Source organism: Macrobrachium rosenbergii, chromosome 33 (assembly GCF_040412425.1).
Source record: "Macrobrachium rosenbergii isolate ZJJX-2024 chromosome 33, ASM4041242v1, whole genome shotgun sequence".
NCBI classification, from domain to species: domain Eukaryota; kingdom Metazoa; phylum Arthropoda; class Malacostraca; order Decapoda; family Palaemonidae; genus Macrobrachium; species Macrobrachium rosenbergii.
This window is the reverse complement of record NC_089773.1, coordinates 4,625,359-4,645,208: the sequence shown is the minus strand read 5'-3', so window position 1 is coordinate 4,645,208 and position 19,850 is coordinate 4,625,359. Positions and strand designations below refer to the sequence as shown.

The 19,850-nt window shown below is 37.2% G+C and overlaps 1 protein-coding gene across 1 annotated transcript; it reads left to right on the top strand.

The window, feature by feature from the left end:
* Positions 1–15,025, top strand: Phb2 (prohibitin 2). Its single transcript, XM_067133172.1, has 8 exons — positions 1–208; positions 2,496–2,616; positions 2,760–2,901; positions 4,326–4,409; positions 7,590–7,715; positions 7,892–8,002; positions 12,487–12,561; positions 14,526–15,025. Exons 1-8 carry the CDS (start codon positions 82–84, stop codon positions 14,625–14,627), a joined length of 888 nt encoding a protein of 295 aa, XP_066989273.1. The 5' UTR covers positions 1–81; the 3' UTR covers positions 14,628–15,025.
* The last annotated feature ends 4,825 nt before the right edge of the window (positions 15,026–19,850 follow it).

Genomic DNA, 19,850 nt, shown 5'->3' with positions numbered 1-19,850 from the left:
AGACATCGGCTGCTGGAGTAGACGGAGGAAAGGTTTACATGTGAGATCAACACTGTTCCGAGTTGATACCCAAACATTACCATGGCTGACAAAGTAAATGACCTTTTTGGACGTTTTGGGAAGGGCCCGCGGGGTCTGGGGACCGGCATGAAGCTGCTGGCAGTCGCTGGTGCCGCTGCCTATGGAATTTCACAGTCTATGTACACAGGTTGGTCCTCCTTCGTTCGAAATGTTCGTCGATTCTGAACGGTCACTTTCAGTACCAATGATGCTTTTATTTTACGTTATTTTGCTTTCTGCCGAGTTACGAATGCCTGGGATTTCGGTATAATATAGGTGTTTGAGATTAGAGTGACGTAAAATACAATTCTTACGTTTGTTTTGCGTTGTCATTTTCCATTTTAACTGAGTCATGGATGCTTGTGATTGCAGTGTATTGTATATTATGTAGATGGTTCAGATAAGAGTGACGTAAACGGTAATTCTACACGGTATCATTTTCCCTTTTAACAAACAAATTCTTAAGTTTATTTTATGGTATATCATTCCTTTTAACGTAAACTAATTCGTACGTTTATTTTACGGTGTCATTTTACCTTCAACCGAGTCATGGATACTTGTGATTTCAGTGTATTATATAGATGGTTCAGATTAGATTGACGCAAACTATAATTGTTACGTTTAATTTACGGTATATCCTTTTCCTTTTAACGTAAATTAGCCCAATTCTTACGTTTATTTTAGGATATTTCATCTTACTCTTGACCGAGTCGTGGTTGCTTGTGATTTCAGTGTATTATGTAGAAGTTTCAGATTAGAGTGACGTGAACTAATCCTGTTTCAAAGGCTAATCCAAAATTTAAAAAAGCTTAGGCAATGACAGGCGGTGTAGCCTGTACTCCTCAGGGCCTGCAGGTAATGAGACCTGCATAGCGAGGATGCCAACCATTGCCTTCAGATTTGGAAGGGCGTGGGCATCGGATTTCAACCAGTCACCAAACTAGATAGCAGAATTATTGACAGCTCGGCTGTTGCCAGATTAATTTCCAGAGCCACTTAGTATCCTGTGTCACAGTTGGGGCTCTTCCTAAATTATTATTATTATTATTATTATTATTATTATTATTATTATTATTATTCAGTAGATGAATCTTATTTATATGGAACAGGCCCACCAAAGGGGCCGTTGACTTGAAATTCAAGCTTCCAAAGAATATTAAGGAGTTTATTAGGAAGAAGCAAAAGGAAGTAAAGGGAGAAACAGAAAGAAGAGGTCCCACTTATTAAAAAAAAAAAATAAGTAGATAAAAATGTATATTAGAATGCAAGAAGAATAGTATTAGGGTAGTGATGCATTGCATTTTCAGTTGAACTGCTGAGGTCCCAACTGCATAACATCCTCTGGAAAATGGGATAGTGTTGAGCTAAGCACTGATTAAAGACAGATCGTGGCAAGTGCAGAACGACGAGACAAGTTCCGCAGACGTAAACAAATGTAACCTTTTCTAAAATTCCAGGTCTTGACCTAACCAGAACTTACCTAACCTCACTTACGGCACTGTGCCCTGACCTGGCCAGGTGGCGGTTTTGCTCCCCCTGGACCCCCCCCAAAGTAACACTAATTATCGGAGACAATAGACTTAGCTTCCGTTTGGAGGTTGTCCCGTTGCTCTGCAAACTACCTTGGTTAGTTTGCAGAACGATGTGACTACCTCCGAACGGAAGCTAAGTCCATTGTCTCCGATGTTTAGTGTTACTTGGGAGGGTTCAGGGAGAGCAAAGCCCCTCCCCCTGGCCAGGTCAGGGCACGGCACCCCAAGTGAGGTTAGGTAGGTAAGTTCTGGTTAGGTCAGGACCTGGCATTCTAGAAAAGGATAGGTTTATATACGTCTGTGGAACCTGTCCCATCAAGATCTCCCCAACACTCACCTCCTGCTTCCCACCTCATTCTCCTCAACCACATCTCGTATGGCCTACCTCTACCTCTTCTATCAAGGACAACCCACCCTGGTGTATCTCACACTATTCCCTGTCTTATATACAGGTTTTAATATCTGGGAAAAATGCAAATTACTTTGAACTTGCAGTATTCGTGATGTGAGTTTAGGCAGAATGAGCACAAGAGAGAACTATTCTAACGCCATAAAGGGAAAAGCCAACATAAATACATTGATGGTGATGGTTGCAGAAAAGAAAAAAAACCTTGTATTGAATGTCCTTCACATATTCCCCTGTGACTGTCGATATCTGGGTTTAAGAGGAATGTAAAAATAATGGCTGGCAGAACTTGGAATGGAATATAAAATTTAGGCTAAAGGCCAGGCTTTACGACCGATGAGGCCATTGAGAACTTGACGCTGTGTTTTACTGCCTATGACCAGACAATAGAATTAGTAAAAATGTAAAGGTTTTTTTATCAGCAAGCAATATATCTGTCAACTGTGTGTGTAACTCCAAATGGCATGTCATGATTTTTGTAATTCCCTACTTAACAGTTGATGGTGGTCACCGAGCAATCATCTTCAGCCGCATTGGGGGCATACAAAATGAAGTATATAGTGAAGGCCTACACTTCAGAATCCCTTGGTTCCATTATCCAATCATCTATGACATCAGGTTAGTTTTACTTTTTCTCATAGTTGTAGCAGTAGTAGTGGTAGAAGTGAGTGATCTTTTGCAAATTTACCAAGGCTTCAACGTTAATAATGCATATACTGTACTTATATTTCTATTCTTATTGTGTTCTTGCCATATTTCAGAGCTCGCCCAAGGAAAATCAGTTCTCCTACTGGTAGCAAAGACCTTCAGATGGTGAATATATCCTTACGAGTTTTATCAAGACCTATAGGAGATGCTATCCCTTATATACATCAGACCTTGGGACCTGATTTTGATGAAAAGGTTAGGAATATACGAGTGCAGTATTATGTTTCTTTTTTCATTGTCGTGGTTTTACTTTCTTGGGCACTAATGCTGATTATGTCGAGAGGGACCAGCAGTCCAGTACAGCAATTTTTCGGGGAGCAAATCACACAGTTGTTATGCGACCTAAATTTATTATCTAATTGTCTTATATGCACAGGTTTCCTCTTAATTCCTGTGAAAAGTACTTTATTGGATACCCTGCCTAACAGTTCTCACTACCTACAATCAATCGAGAGGACAAATCATAAACATATACACATGATGATAGTCAGTACACCAACATTTTTCCCCTTACCCAGAAACCATTCCACAAAGAGAGTAGAAAAAAAAAAAAACACACCAACAAATTTCCAGTATATGTATGCAGTAAAACTGTTTTAATTATTTCTAATTAAAATTTGATTACCGACAGGTGAGTCAAGGCACAGTGGTTGAATAATGCACTTGACTCACTGGTGATACAAAACACAGAGTGTGTGTTAAGGTATTAATGATTTAGTATACTTCTAAGGAGTTATGCACAAAAGGCTAGATGGAGAAATAATTATTGAGGTCAAGTCTTTCAGATATTAAGGAAAGACCAAGGGTTTGTGTATGTACAGGAACAAATGACAAACTTTTAAAGTAGTTTGTATTTTTCCTAACATACAAAAATGGCCGACCTCTAGGTACCCCTCATTCTGCTACCAGGGCCATGGCTTAGTTTCCTCCCCTACTGTCAGTAGCCAACTACAACCAATAATCACCTTTTACTTCTTTTAATGTGCTTGTTTTCCAATTTGTATGGGGTAAGCATCATGTTTTTAGTTGAACAGCCGGTGCCAGCTTGTGCTGAAAGCAAATCCCATATTAAAGACGGAGGGTTTGCATGTTAGGAAAAATACAAATTACCTAAGAAAAAATTTGCCATATTTTGTAGTCTTGATTGCTGCATAAACAGTAACCATAGTATGACAAGGAAAATGTATCAAATAGATTTTGTGGATTTGAGAAGTAAACTTTAGGAAGAATGATAGGAGTCATATGGCAGGGCAGTGAGAATTGATACTACAAGAGAAATGATAGATACATGTAGAAGAGATATTGAAAGAAAAATGAAGATGGCTTGTATGCTGGTCTTTTGAGGGCACCCAAAGAGACAACGACTTTGAGACAGGAGGCTGGAGACTTGTGGAAGGGAAAGCATAGGAAGATGTGAATTGTGAAATTTCAAAGAGGCTCTTTAAGTCATGCGGCATTGGAAGCGATGATGGTTATATATAACTTGTAAATTTCTTAGTAAAAAGTGAATATTAGAGTTTTGAGCTGAAAATATTGTTCATGCAGTTGTTATAGGTGAATTTTTAAAATTTAGCTTATTAATTAAAATTTTTGGGTATTTAATATTGTTATTTTTTCAGGTTCTTCCCTCTATTTGCAATGAAGTCCTGAAATCGGTTGTAGCCAAATTCAATGCAGCACAGTTAATCACAATGAGACAACAGGTAAGTTGATGTTTACTCGTATTAAGGATGTAAAGAGTAGTTCATTTGAGTGTTGAAAGTGAAACTTCTAGAAACCTATCAAAGATGTTCTTGATTTCATGTAAAACCGATAATTTGATGAGACCTAATTTTAAAACTGTCCTTTCCAACTGTGTCCAATATCAGTGCATACTATAGTTATTATCTGAACCAGCTGTTAGTATAGCAGTTGTTCCACAAGGGCAAATCACAGGCTCAGTTCTTATTATCGTAAGTGACATACATTAGTGCTGTTAATTTCTTGTATCAGTGGCATCAGTCTCCGAAAAAGCATGGGCAAGCAATTTAGGTGAATATTGTTATTGCTGGCCATAACAAGAATGCCTGTGCAGACATTTTCAGAGCCATACACTTGGTTAGGAAGTCATGAAATATGTTCTGTGCGGTATCATGTCATTGATGGAAATAGGATTGCAGAAGAGACTCGAAGGCAAAGATATAAGGGCTGTTATCTCTTGAGATTTACTGTGGCCAGCTCATAAGCAGTCATATCATACTGTTGCAGCCCATTGGCTGGATACTAAGGTTATTCTTGAAAATACCTGAATGGCATACACAATTTGTTGTCATTGGTCTGATTAATTATTCATAGACTGTTGCTTGCAAGTATGGTCTTATCATCCTGAAGGCAACTCAAGGGAGTTTTCTTTACTGTATATGACAGACTTTAATCCATTAAACTGTAGTTTGTTGGACATGAATTGCTGTAAGATATGACAAAATCAAGGAAGACAGCATAACATAGTACCAAAGCTTCTAAGAGAGTTTTACCCGTAGCACAATCAGAATTATTTTTTATGGCAAAAATGTATACATTTCAGATTCAAGATGGCATAACCAAAGAACTACAGTTATCTGTGGGTTGCAACTACAGTTGCCCTTGAACACTGAATGAGTAATTAGAACAAAATGCTGATACATTCCAGATCTGTTTCCTTATTTGTAAACAGTATAAATCCATCTTATCAATAAGGGGGAATTGTTGAATTTACATCCTCTCAGATCACATCTAGAAGGACACCAATAAATTAATTATCATGCTCCAAATTCTTAGACATATTTAGGATGCTTTCTGCACTTACGCTTAAATTCTGCAGAGGCTTCTTATGCTTCATCTGCCTCCAAACAGAACATTTTCTTCTTTGATATAGTGTATATCAACCATCACAAATTAGCCAGTACACATACCCTCTATTTGGAGTAGTGCAACTTCATAGATCTCTTTAAAGGTTAAGTGAGATTTTAAGGTACAGTATTGGCTATTTTTGGCATTTTAAGTCTTTACAGCTTCAGACTGCGGCCTATTCTCAATTCAGATGTCAAAGCGGACAGAACTTTCAGTGACTAATTAAAACACCCAAGGCAATCCATCAGAGAGATGAGGTCGGGAGTCTCCAGTGGGTGATCCTCTTGGATTTCTCCAGAGTGTTTCTTTTCGTGAAGGAAGAGCACCAGTCTTGCTCCTCTTACTACTATTTTTCCAGCCCACAAAGAGCCCTAAAAGAGTTCAGAGGTCTGGTTAAACAAATCATTTATAACTGACTAACTTACTATTATTATTCAGAAGATGAACCCTATTCATATGGAACAAGCCCACAGGGGGCCATTGACTTGGAATTCAAGCTTCCAAAGAATGTGGTGTTCATTAGAAAGAAGTAACTGAAGGTAATGGGAAATATAGAAAGAAGAGTGAACTCATTAAAAAAGAATGAACTAACAAATTCATTAGTGAATAGATAAAAATGCAAGTAAATTATTAAAATACTAGGAGAATTGCGTTAAGGTAGTAATGCATAGCATCTTCGCTTGAAATTTGAAGCTCCAGTTGCATTCTCAGGGAGACTGTTCCATAGGCCAATGGTGTGAGAAGTAAAATACCTCTGGAACCGAGAAGTTCGACAGCTAGGCATATTTACTGCATTTTAGTGCTGCTGTTCAGCAAATATGGTTGCCTTTGGCAGGCAAGGGGGATCAGGGATCAATTGTGAATGTGGAAGCTCTCTGTTAAAATATGTTAAAATACAACCTATGAAAAATTGACAGACGAGACCATCTGTCGATGATCCAAGTCATATAACTGGTAATATTAGGAAACAAACCTACCACCACAAACCACTCTGTCTAAATAGATAAATCTCTGGTAGAAGCAGACATCCACACCAGAGAATAGCATTCTAGCAAAGGAAGGACAATGACCTAAAACAGGTTACATTGATTTTATCACGTTTAAAAATATGAGGCCTTAAGTACAATACCAAACTTTCGTGCACTGTTTGCTGATACTTTCATTACATGTTTCTTAAAAGTAAGGTGCGAGTCAGAAGTTACACCAACAATATTTAAAGCTTGAGACTCATTCATCTACACCATTCACTAATCCACTTCATGTCACAACTGAGACAAAGGGCAACTTCATTTGTGAATTCCATTATGGTTTCGTAGGGGACCGAATGGTAACACAATAAGATGGAATAGGAAATATTGTTTCTACCTTATCCCTTCCTCCTGTCCTCTGGCTCTTCCCTCTGTTTTATCTATTGCCTTCTGTCTCAGTCCACAGATCCCTATAAAAGGGATGCTGGGGAGTCTCTCCCCCTGCAGTCCTCCAGAATTTTGTGGAATGACCCTTCTGTAGGAGTAACACTTGCCTTCTTGCCTTTGGAAGTTAGCTCTAGGAGATTTGGTCAGATTAGTCATGATTCCCTCTGTATGTCAGTCTCCAAGGCTCCTTTCCCAAAGGTTATATCTGTGATGGATTTCACCAATGATTTCTGCTATGAGTCCAGACCCCACGCACGTTGTTGATTGTATGTTAATTAATTGCTAGTATGCTTTCTTTCAACACTTCTGGCATCACAGCAATGCCAGTCAGCCTTTGAGATGATCATCCCACCATAGGAATAAGTCACCTAGGAAAAGAAGTTTGTATTCTCACATGAACCGATGCAAATTCAAGATAATAATTTTCATAGATATCTGAATGGGCATTTTATATTAATCCTGCTCTAGCCACCCAATGACAGCTTCCAACCTCCACTGAATAGAGCTCAGGTTTGTATATCTGTGAAATATGAACTTATAAATCATTTTCAGTATTTAGTGTCTGAATTTTTGGTTATCTATAAATTTCAATTTTTCCAGGTGTCTCTTATGATACGCAGAGATCTCACTCAAAGAGCAGAAGATTTCCAAATCATATTAGATGATGTATCAATCACAGAATTGAGTTTCGGGAAAGAGTACACATCTGCTGTAGAAGCTAAACAGGTAACAGTTTAACACTGTTTGTGTTTTTATTGTTTATATTTAATCAACTGTTCAACATATTTACCTGTTTGATAATATAAGTTGGTTGGCGATAAAGCTCGGGCGATTGTCAGTTGGTGTCTTCTGTATTTCAGAATACTTGTTTGTGATTTAGTAAAGTTGGATTTTGTCCCTAGGTAGCACAACAAGAAGCCCAGCGAGCCTCGTTCGTAGTCGAAAGAGCCAAGATGGAGAGACAGCAAAAGATTGTCCAGGCTGAGGGTGAAGCAGAAGCGGCAAAACTGATATCCTTTTATGCAGAGCGGTATAAAGTGTCTTGAGTCTCCGCAAAGATTTCATAATGCCTCTGAAAAAGTTGTAAGGTCATGGCTTGCCTTGGAATTCTTGTCATTAATGGTTGAACATTGCATGTGCAAACCGTCCCTACTACCTTGAATTAATACATTTTTGAAAGGCATATATGTAGCGTGAATATTCTAATACATTTTTGAAAGGCATATACGTAGCGTGAATATTCTAATCATTATCGATCTTTTTAAAGAAAAGATGAGAATATCACCTTTTTTTTAAAGTATTTGTGAAAAAGCTGTCTCTTTCATATTATTGAGCATTCAGTTGCTGTATTAATATGCTAGCTTAATGACAGCTAAGCCTTCTTCATCATTGTCGTTAAGCACTGAGTACAATAGCCATTGCAGTGTCGGGTTACGTTCATTCAGTCTTATTTTCATCCCAAAACCGTTACTACTAGTCTTCTCATAAGTCATTTCTTCATGATTATCAGGGTGTTCTTATTGGTCTTTGTCCTACTACAGTACTTCCGCACTTGTTGTGTTTCTGACTCGCAGCTCCTAATTAACCCTTTTATATCATGAAAAATCCATCCGTTGAGTTCTGATGACAGTAAATTCCATCCCTTGAGATTCTAATGACACTCATAACAAAAATCAAAGAAAATTTAATAACAGTAAATATTTGTCCATTAAGTACAGTGATACCTCAGTACTCCTCGTCAGTTGGTGCCAAAGGCAACAAATTTTTCTCGTGAAAAATAATGTAGTGAATTCATTCTTACTAGACTACCCCGGACAATGTCATTTGAAAAAGTATTTATGTGATGCTGGGCTTATATTTTACTTTTATACAACTTGGTTAAATACATTAAAAAAAAATTAGATTTAACACACATTAATACTGTATAAAGTAACTTCATTTTGTAACTTCATTTTACCTTTTGCATTTTCACAAATCATGGCCTCTGTAACTCTACCACCCGCCTTATTCCATGTAACCAGATCACAACACTTTTCCTATTTTCTCGAGGTTTTAAGACTTGTTTTGTCACTGTTTTGATTCCTTTAACAACATTCACAGGTTTGTTTCTTTATTTTTCACAATTGCGACCATATCCATGGCTCGTGGTACTCCACAGAAAGATCAGCTCTCATATTTAGCTTTAGTGTGTGTGTGTGTGTGTGTGTGCGTGCGCACTCTCTTCTAGCTAAATTCCTTTTGTGTTCGCTATTATCACTACAGATTTACTACAGTCCCTTAAGTCATTTCTGGTCCCACTTAATGTGAAGATTCATGTTTACCCTATGTGCAGTACTCCATATTGTGTGATTTTCATATTATTGTAGTATAAAACATGAACAGTGCAATCATGCACCATTTTTGTTCTGATGATGATTTCATTCTCAAAAACATCGGCTGCTTGCTTTTTACCGACGTCGACATTGCCTTTTTGAATAAAACTTAATTCGGAGATACATTTTTTTGTAAATTATCAAAGCCGGGTTAAAAATACATCTTACTTTATTTATAATTGCAGTAAATTTTAAAATCAAGTAAAGCCGTGATTTCATCAGTACCAGATGTTGCTTTCGCCTATTTAAAACGTTTTGCACATCATTTTTTTTCAGCCAGAGCTTAAATTCAGTGCCATACTATCTTAAGACCTCCATTGTGTGAAATATTAATAAAAATCACTTTATTCTTAGTAATGGAACTCACTACTGACAATTGGCAAATTTTTAATAAGTCAGTGTGACTCATCGTAATAAACGTACATACGATAGTAATAAACGTATGTACGGTAGTAATAAACGTACGTACGATAGTAATAAACGTACGCACTATAGTAACAGTAACTGACATGACGTACTATAGTAACAGTAACTGACATCGGCAAACTGCTGTTTCTTGATTCGGTTACATCAGTGCTTGCTGCTGTTTATGAACGTTGTGTGCGGCATAGTAAGTGGCTTTTAAGTACAAAAAACAGTGATTAATCACTAGACAGGCCATAAGTTTGATAAACCTGGTTAAATGTATGACTGCTGTTTGCACTTAGTCTACCGAACATCGAACACTAACTTAGATGTAATGTGCATTATCAGTGGAATTTGCTGAAAATGTGACAGGCGTAGAGAACCTAGCCTAGTATATTCTATTGAAAATAAAACTCACCCTTGAACCATGTTGTGCTGTATGCACACAATTTCAAAAAACCCACAAAAAAATGGTTAGAATGGACTGTGATGGATTCTGCACTGATTGAGAGCTACTCATTGTCCGGTGTGAAAGAGGTAATGTGTCACAGCGTCTTGAGGCAAACATGTAGGTCCTCGACTTACATGGGGGGTATCTGTTCCAGCACTGTGTTTAAAATTTATCGTCGCTGTAACTTGATGCCTATTCTTGCTGTTAGTGCCGTGGACGGCACTGAAAAAATGCCATAAGATCAAATCCGCTGTAGGTCGGTGACGCACTGCATAAGTTTGCACGTCAGGTGCCAAGCAAATGACAAGTACCAAGATGCCTTTTTCACATCAAAATGTGTCGAGTACCAAATTCAACGAGTTCCGGAGCCGGCGAGTAGCAAGGCATCACTGTAATAGGATTATGTCTCAAATTTGTTGGGGATGGCTTAACACACACTTACGCAAGTAGGAGCTGTTTAAAGAGATGACTTTTAAACCATGTAAGAATTGAAAGCCACACTGTTTTGACTGTATTTCAGTATGTTATTAAATGCAATAACTGACATAAGTAGCAGTAATATACTGTATACACAAAGGCACCTCACCTTGATGGACAGTTGGGGATTCTGTATCGATAAGTAACTAAATCTGTTAGTTAACAAAAACCTGGAGCCAATTCACATAGCTTATAGTGTACAGCTAAGCCATATAAGGTAATTAATCGCCATTTTAATTGTTAATGTGTAATTGTCATGCAGCTTGGAGTATTGGTATACCTGTACTTATTTAATTCCAGAGATATATCTACAAAATTAATTGCTTCTAAAAATCTGTACAATACAGTACTGTACAGTACAGCTTAACAAAAACACAGCTAGTTGCAAAAGTTCTACCTACTTTGCTTTTGTAATGTGTAAAATCCAATGAACTCATACAATATATAGAAAAAGATTGTGAACATCTCTCTCTCTCTCTCTCTCTCTCTCTCTCTCTCTCTCTCTCTCTCTCTCTCTCTCTCTCTCTCTCTCTCTCTCTCTCTCTCTCTCTCTCTCTCTCTCTCTCTCTCTCTCTCTCTCTCTCTCTCTCTCTCTCTCTCTCTCTCGTGCAGTATTTGTATTGACATTTATTTAATGCTTTATAGTAATGTAATGCAGTGTTACATATGTAAATTGTTCTGTTTTTGTGTGTGCATGTGTGTTAGAGTAAACTGTGCACTTCCTGTGCATTGCTTGCCATTCTCTTTCAGCTTTTTATTTAAAAAGAATTTGACATTTGTTCTTCATGGTCACTCTGTGGGTTAACAAGTTTGCTCATTGTTTCTCGTGAAAGTACTTAATGATAATGTTATTAAGGGATATTAACGTCATCAAAACTTGAAGTACAATAAGGATACACATTGAAAATGGGGTAGGGGAGAGAGAGTCATACATTGGTCATGGAAGTGCAATTTGCTTGGTACTGATAAATGAGCTTGATGGCGCGCTACGCTGCGCTGGAACCCAGAACTGCCCATCAGTCTCCCCTACGCTCCCGAACCCCTACCTTCCCGCCCCCACCGAGGGTGGACAAACAGGTTTGCAGGAGGAGGGTGGATGTGTCATATCTCCCCTACCCTCCCGATCCCTTACCTTCCCCACCCCCACCCAGGGTGGACAAACAGGCTTGCAGGAGGAAGGTGGATGTGTCATGTCTCTCCTGCCCTCCTGATTCCCTGCCTACCCTGCCCCCACCCTGGCAGGCAAACAAGAAAGATTGACCCTGATTTTATTATTGTAGATGAACTAAGATTCTCTGCTTGTTAATTTAATTATTTTTACTGTACTTTAGTGAAAATTCGTGAAATTGAATATATTATTTTATTTGTTGGTTACATGTAATTTGTACTAACATGAGGCAGTTCATATGAATGTCTCTCTCTCTCTCTCTCTCTCTCTCTCTCTCTCTCTCTCTCTCTCTCTCTCTCTCTCTCTCAGTACATTTATGAATTACTTTTGGGGTATTGTGTATTGTCTTATCTCCCTTGAAACTGCCAGTGAATAATACTCATGTCATTTGGTCCCATATGAAATGAAATGCATGTCATCCCACTTGCTCAGTAGTTCTTCTTTGCATTTTTTCTTAGTTTACTGTTCCACTTGATATTTTTGGTAGTTTTCCAGTTTCACTTGATATTTTTGTTAGTTTCCCAGCTTTTCCTGGTGGAAAATTGTCCTAACTTTGCAAACACTGTGTCCTAAATAAGATGTATTTTTGTTACTGTGTTTATTTCCTTAACTTCGTCTCACATAGGTAATGCAATTAATAAGAATCCTGGCTACTTGAAGCTGAGAAAGATCAAAGCTGCTGCAAGCATCGGTAAAACGGTAAGTTTTCTTGAATTCTTTTAACGGCTGCACTGCACCCTCTGCTAACTCTCACTCGCTTTTCATTGGCAAAGTGGAGGGGTCACCTTATACCCTTTTACCTATCATAACTTTATATGTTGTTTGACTGTTCTTCAGGTAAGATGGCATACTGAACCTTCATGGAATCTTGTTCTACTCAGTCCTTTGCCACATTAAAAGTATTAGAAAAAGAAATTGTTTGTTGCATTTTTATCTTTTAATAATGGCCCTCTTTTGGTTAAATTTTCTTTAAAAACTTCAAGAAAATTGGTTTTCTGCCAGTTGTCTCTCCCATTGAAAGCATGCATGCTTTGGCCCTTTTTTTCCCCTCTAAATTTTCCTTAAATGATTCCATTGCAGCTGATCTTGTCATTGGGCCTCTTGCCTATATTAATGCTACACCCACCATTCTTTATGCATTGTCTATGCAGTTCAGACAGTGCCTGAAGATGGGGAAAACTAGTAGATAATAAATATGGAATGACCATATTACTGGTTTGGCTAAGTTTGTTTCTAAGGAGGGTATGTATGTATGTACTGTTGGTCTCCTTTTGATTGACGAAGGACTTATCCTTTTGTATTGGTTATAATTCACATATCTGCAGACATCATTCTCTGTTTTCAGCAGAGCTGAAACAAAGTGATGCAGCACTGTACTTCAGCGAGGACTTTATTGAACTTCATTGTTTGGTCACCGAGGATACCACTTTCAGAGTGCCCTAAGGCCATTGCTTTATGCTTTTTTCTTCCTATTTGTTCTCTCTGTCTCTCCCAGTGTAGCTATCCAGGTTCTTGAATGTTACCCAGCTCCAATTATCACCTGTCATTTACAAAAAGATTATCAGATGGGCTCTTAGTGATTTGGTCTCATCAAATTGTATAAATACTGGTAGTTGTACAGATATCAATTAGGCCATTGCTCTAGGTTTCTTCGTTATTGTATGCTTCTTCCTCTCTTCATTAGTGTTCAGGTCTCAGATCCCGGAGAAAAATTATATTAGGTGATAACTTGCAGAATTTGAATTTTTCTGTTTTGCTGAGTTTCCTTCGTCACTTATTTTTTGAGAGGTGGTGTGTCACTAGGACCGAGTTTCCTTATCTTGGATAGTTCACTTGAAAGAAAATTAAACAGTGCTTGCTTGAAATAAGATAGAAACAATAAGGTGTTCCACATTTTTGGGGGGGACAATTTAATAAAAACTGTTAGAAGTTACTAGGCACTCAAGTACATGTTGCTTTTGAATATTGCCTTTAGGTAAAATTCAGAGCTCAAAATAAAACCTCAAGCTAGTGGTGGAAGGTGAAAGTTTGCATCAGACCGGAAAGGCCAAAGGTTGAGTGATATTTGTAACAAGGTGCTTTCCAAAATTTGCTTTGTGTTCCTGACTTGCAGAATCTTTGGCCTTTGGACAGATGTATGCTTTTCTTATTCTGTGCGGAGGCAATTCTTTGGTGTTTTTGCAGTAGTTAGACACTCCAAAAAGGTGTGTGTGATCTGTTCAAGCACAATTCAGGTCTAAAGTTTATGTAATTATATATGAAGTTAAATTTGGCTCCTTGTAATGGAAAGTTTTAAATGGGAGTATTTTGGACTGAAAATCTTACCAGTTCATGAAAGCCTTTAATTCACAACAAAGTTCTAATAGTTTTTCCTTAATGAGTTAAATATTTGAGTAATGTCCGTCTTCTAACCAAAAAGTGAAATTGCTGGGTTAGTTTATAGTCAGTCCTTAGTTTGCTACCCAGCACACAGCTATACTGAATTAGCTAGAATTTATTGCTTAGCTTTTATGAGAATACCGAGTCTCAAAAACTGACAGAATATATAATGTACAATAGTGTTGTGGTGCCCGTGTGAGGACCATGTTATGTAGTTATTGTGCTGATTTCAGTTGTAACATCATTCTGATTTTGTTTCATCATTGTTTCGTTTCCTTTTTCAGATTTCACAGTCCCAAAACAGAGTCTATTTAGGAGCTGACACCTTAATGCTCAACCTCAATGAGAAGGAATTTGACGACAATGTTATGCGAGTTTCCAAATAGTGAGAGACACTCTGGTTCTTGTAACTGTTACTAGTTATGTTCATTATGTAGGAATTAATTAATTTTTTCTTTGTTTTGTCATGGTAAATATATAATTTCCTTAGTACATTGTTTTTTATTTAATTCAGCTGCATTACAAGAGTTTGTTTGCTGTATATTCAGTTAGTGGACAAGTATTGAAATATTAACAAATATGTACATTCTCTTGTTTGTATTTACAAGTTGAGTTTTAGTTGCTTATCAGTCAGTCACGTCTTCGTTCACAGGAATTATATTTTTTTGACTAGTGTATCTACTGTATACAGTTTTACTAACTGCAATTCCAAGTGATTGTGGGTTACATGTACATAAACTTTTGGGCACTTTAGTTTGATAAATAAACTGTAAATATAGGAATATGCCAGAGTATTATTTTTCCAATTTCACTGTGAATTTGAAAGTGGTGTGTTGTTGTTGGAGATACATTTACACTCGGTGAAACAGTCAGATAGTACAGGTATGTTCCCAGAGGGGGGTAAACTGTTTAGTGGCCTGCTTTTCATAACTTTTTGGATTTCTTCCCCTTTCGTCAGTAGCCAGGTACCAGCATCCACTTTGTTTTAAGTTAAACAGCCGGCTCCAGCTTGCACTGAAATTAAATTCCACATGTTAAGACCTCAGGTATGTACATTAGGAAAAATACAGATTACTTTGAAAATTTGTCATGTTTTTACTCTTCATCTGTTTCTTTTATCTAACCATGAGGAGGTCACCCAACTTCTGCAGCTTGACAGTGCTCAAATTTTCTCTTTGCATTGAAACAAATCCTTCAGGGTAATGATGTGCAAGTAAAGAAATGTGATGTGGTGATATTAAACCACTATGCAGTACAATGATAATACAACTATCTTAGCCAACAATCTTTTTCCCTTGTCATTCAAAATATATCTGTAACAAGTGGCAGATTTTATGGAGTAATGGATTAAAACAGGTCAGACCCATCGTTAGGTTATGGCATTCTTCAGCATAAGTATGTTTTGTCAAGGTAGTTCTGCTCTGTCTCTTAATTGGTCGCACCTATATTGACCCATGGACATTGGTCACACCTATATTGACCCATGAGTAACCTACAAGATCCATTCTCTGTAAGTGGATGAGACTAGTCAACACTAGCAGTTGAATATATTTCATGCGAATGTCCAAACTTCATTGCATTGAATGTCAAATCTTTAGTGGGTGATGTTAGTCGAGGAATTTTTGTTAGAATATTCAACAATTTTTACTTCTGCAGTTTTCAGATTTTTGTGTAACTATAATTTATTAAACGGAAGGTGAATATTAGTATTCTGCAGTTTTCAGATTTTTGTGTAACTATAATTTATTAAACTGAAGGTGAATATTAGTATTCTGCAGTTTTCAGATTTGTGTGTAACTATAATTTATTAAAGGGAAGGTGAATATTAGTATTAAATTAATTCAGATCAGCCCTATGAAAGCAAAAGTTTTTTGACATGCCGATCTTTGTAAACTACCTAAATTGTGAGCAGATCATCCCTGATTTGCATCTATTGACAGCTACTGTACAACCTGAGTATGAGAGAAATGCACAAGCAATATTCTAATGGAACCAGAATTGCAAAATTTAGTTTAAGTTCAGGAATAAATTATAAATTATATTAATATGTAAGTGTAAATTATAAATTATGTTAATATGTAACATGTACTGTAAGTGAATGTTACGAAGAAAAGTTTTGATTCTTTAATACAGGATATTAGTTGTACGTAGGTAAACATACCAATAGTATTGCAGTTACCTGAATAAGGACCTTTCAATTCAAGCTTAGTTGTTAGGGAATATTTGTACTTTGGTCTGGAAACATCATTCAGCCTACAGTGAACCATAAGCAACACTTAAGTATTTGCAGCCAGGGACGTCATTTGAGGGGGGGGCCGGCAAGTAACTGATGGCCCCCCCAAGACTTTGTTTGTCCCCCTAGCCTTTGAAATAATAATAATAACAACAGTAAAATTCACTCCAAGGTGGTTGGGTGTAACACATGTTTGCTGCTTTATTAACTCGATACAGCTCTTACATGGCTTCTGTATGCTCCAAAATGTGCACAAATTTCCAAAAAATTTTGGGGGTGCTTACAGCGCACTTCCCCTACCCCAAGCTGATAGGGCTAGCTTTGCTCGCCACCCCACCCATACCATTAGTTCTAAACTTTTGCCCCCCAACCCCTGCAAGAAAAATCTGAAATGATGCCACTGTTTACAGCATCACTTCTGTTAGAAGTTGCGTATATTTTCATCCCTTTTTTATTTTGGTGTCTTTCCACAGTTTCCCCCCGTTTAACAACAGGTTTCGGGCCACTGTATGATAGAATTGTGATGACCCTTTCAAATTTCATTGTATTAATAATGGGGAGGATGATATTACGTATGAAATATTAAAGCATCCGCCAGAGACCAATAGGGTCATCCCCTTGGATACCCTTAATGATCTTATGAAATTCCATAACTTTTGGAAGATATCAGTTGTAGTGCCTGTCTTCAGCCTGGCAAGAACCCAGAACTAACTCAAGAGTTGCAGGCCTATAGCTATTTGAAAGGGTGACTGATTGGTCTGGCATTTAGAAACAAAAAATTAGAAGTACTTTAGACCCACTGTTAATGTTATCAAGGAAGTTCCAAAATGCTTTTGCCATCCAGAGTCAAGTCTTTGAGATCGTCTTTGATATATTGTAAGATACCACTTGGAGGGATAGTATTCTGAAGCAGTTTGTTTCTTGGAGTATTGAAGACCATATGTATTTCTTGAATTTTTTTTCTATCAGATTGCTACCTACAAGTTGACATGTGATCATCATTTTCTTCTTCCTTTACAGTAACCTTCAGTTATCTGGATTAATAAGAACCAAGGGTCCATTGGATTATGGGGTACTCAGTACCCTTGTTCACCCTACCACATAACTACAAATACTCTGTATGCCTATAAACAACAACCATCACACTTTAAACTGAAAACTGTGCAAAAGGCAATTATCTACTTTTTCCCCCATATTTGTAACAAAATATACTGCACAAATACACTAAAGAAAAAATCCATCCTTTCTTTTTCTCTCTTGTAAACGACGCAGTTCAGTAGGCAGGTACGTACCAGCCTACCCGCGTTTACCCACAGCCTACCGTGGTTTTGTGACCGTTAATGTATTTATATACAGAAACTCTCTATCACTTGTTACCATACACGAGATGCAAAATGTGTGTGAACTATTGACCTTGGCTAACCTAGATGTTTCACAGTATCCATTTGCTAAAGTTAAATAATCCACTACAGCTATATTTAACTCAGTTCAGAGCGATTTTCTTAGTTCTGGTTAATGTAAATGAATCTCTGGATCCTCTGCTTAAATGGGACAAGGTTATTTTTCGTTATGTGAAGTGTTTTAAGTCGAAATGTGAACTAAGTTTAGTTATTTTATCTTTCATGTATGGCGTAGGGGCCATGTTTTTGTGTAAAAAAATCAACAAATCCGTTCTTAATTTTCACTTGATTTCACCATAATAAGAGCTTTACGTATTTATCTTTTATCGTTGTGAAAGCAACTGTTGATTGTGTTCTTTCATGCTCAGTAGTTTTGATTAAAACACTTTTCTCTCCAATTTTGTAAACGGTTGAGTTTAATGCCATATCGAAGTTTAGGGTTGTTTCATCCATATTGCTGATACACAATAATTTATAGTCCTTAGCAGCTTGAACATTGTTTTCTCAGCTTCAGCTACAAATTGCAGCTTACATTTAGCAGTATATTTCCTTGCCGATCTTTTCTCCATAGCAAAGAAGAGTATATCAGTCTTATTCTACTTTACGCAATTTGTAATATAAGTACGTTAATTGTTTACTATCGTACGATGGTTGAAATGGCAAAGCAGCTGTTACTCCTGTTGTTTATGGCCGTACGCGTTTACGCAACGATTATAGCCTCATAACGATACTTTTATCATTCTCTTTTACTTTTTAACTTAACTAGAAGATGGGATAAAAAGATGGAGGAAAATTGGTCAGTCCATCGTAATTTGGTCTTTCAGAAAAGGCAGTCGCATAATACACGAGTTACTGCTATTTTATAAAGAAGAAAACGGAATTAAAACAATAAAGAAAACGTACATTAATGATATAAAAATAGGGATGGCTAATTTAAACCTCCACGTATTTGAAAGCGCATTTTTCTCGTATTTCGTACTTAAACTGCTGTATTCCAAGGGAATTATTCTTCCCATACCAACGCGATTGTTTAATGTATTACTGTACAACCCATATTCTCCAAAAGGCAGTCTGTGTGATAGGGTTTGTAATTTACTGTGCAACTTATGTGGCTTTGGGCTGAAATAAAGAATATCATTATTATTGTCTCAAGCCGTATTACGGACAGGGAAACACAATGGCGGGTTTTGAACAATTGTACCCTCTAGTTAAATTATCAACTGGCATTTAAATTAATGGATTACTATGCTTTTAAACCATATTTTTGCGTATGAAAGTACCGAGATACACCCAGTTATAATCCATTTCAAGAATTACGCGACTTTGTTTATTGTTATGTTTTCATTACGCCATTCCAGTGCCTCAGTTTAGAGGCTGATTCAACTACCTATGGTAAATAAAAAAAAACTAAATTAAGAAAAAGAATAAGCTTGAATTCTGTAACCAACTGCTCTTATTAATGAAAGCGGATTGGAAGCATGGAGGAAGACTGTTGAACTGCAGTATTCCTAAAAGTAGAGCAGAGAAAATAGGAACAAATCAGCTTCTTTCCTCTCACTGAAAGATCAAGTCGGCAAGGTTCCTGGACACGCACACACACACAAACACAAACGAGTCAAAATCACGAGAAAGCCTATTTCGTGTAGAAAGAGAATTTCGCAGTTCCTGGTTCCTAAGCACAAACACGGTTGCGGGCACAGTACTACATAGCTTTATTCCATTTTCTTTTTTTCTTACAATTTTAATCGTCTTTAGTTTTACTTTATAGTTCTTCAAAATGTTTATTTTAATTCTTGTCCATTACCCTTTTCCGCAAAAGGCAAAGCTAGCAGATTATGGATCAAAATAGCGATTTTTTTTTAATATGGTTTAGGCAACACTGTAATTGGCGACTGTAAACATTGAACACGGCAAGTGTAATATCTAATTTAGAAACATCTCTAACTTTTTGGGGTTCTTGTTGCAGAAAAGGGTAA

Bases quoted from the DNA above. Each gene is read 5' to 3' on its own strand.
- Phb2 (XM_067133172.1), top strand. From the start codon at position 82: ATGGCTGACAAAGTAAATGACCTTTTTGGACGTTTTGGGAAGGGCCCG. The intron at 209-2,495 runs GTTGGTCCTCCT...CCTACTTAACAG, and splicing joins TTCACAGTCTATGTACACAG to TTGATGGTGGTCACCGAGCA. The intron at 4,410-7,589 runs GTAAGTTGATGT...CAATTTTTCCAG, and splicing joins TAATCACAATGAGACAACAG to GTGTCTCTTATGATACGCAG.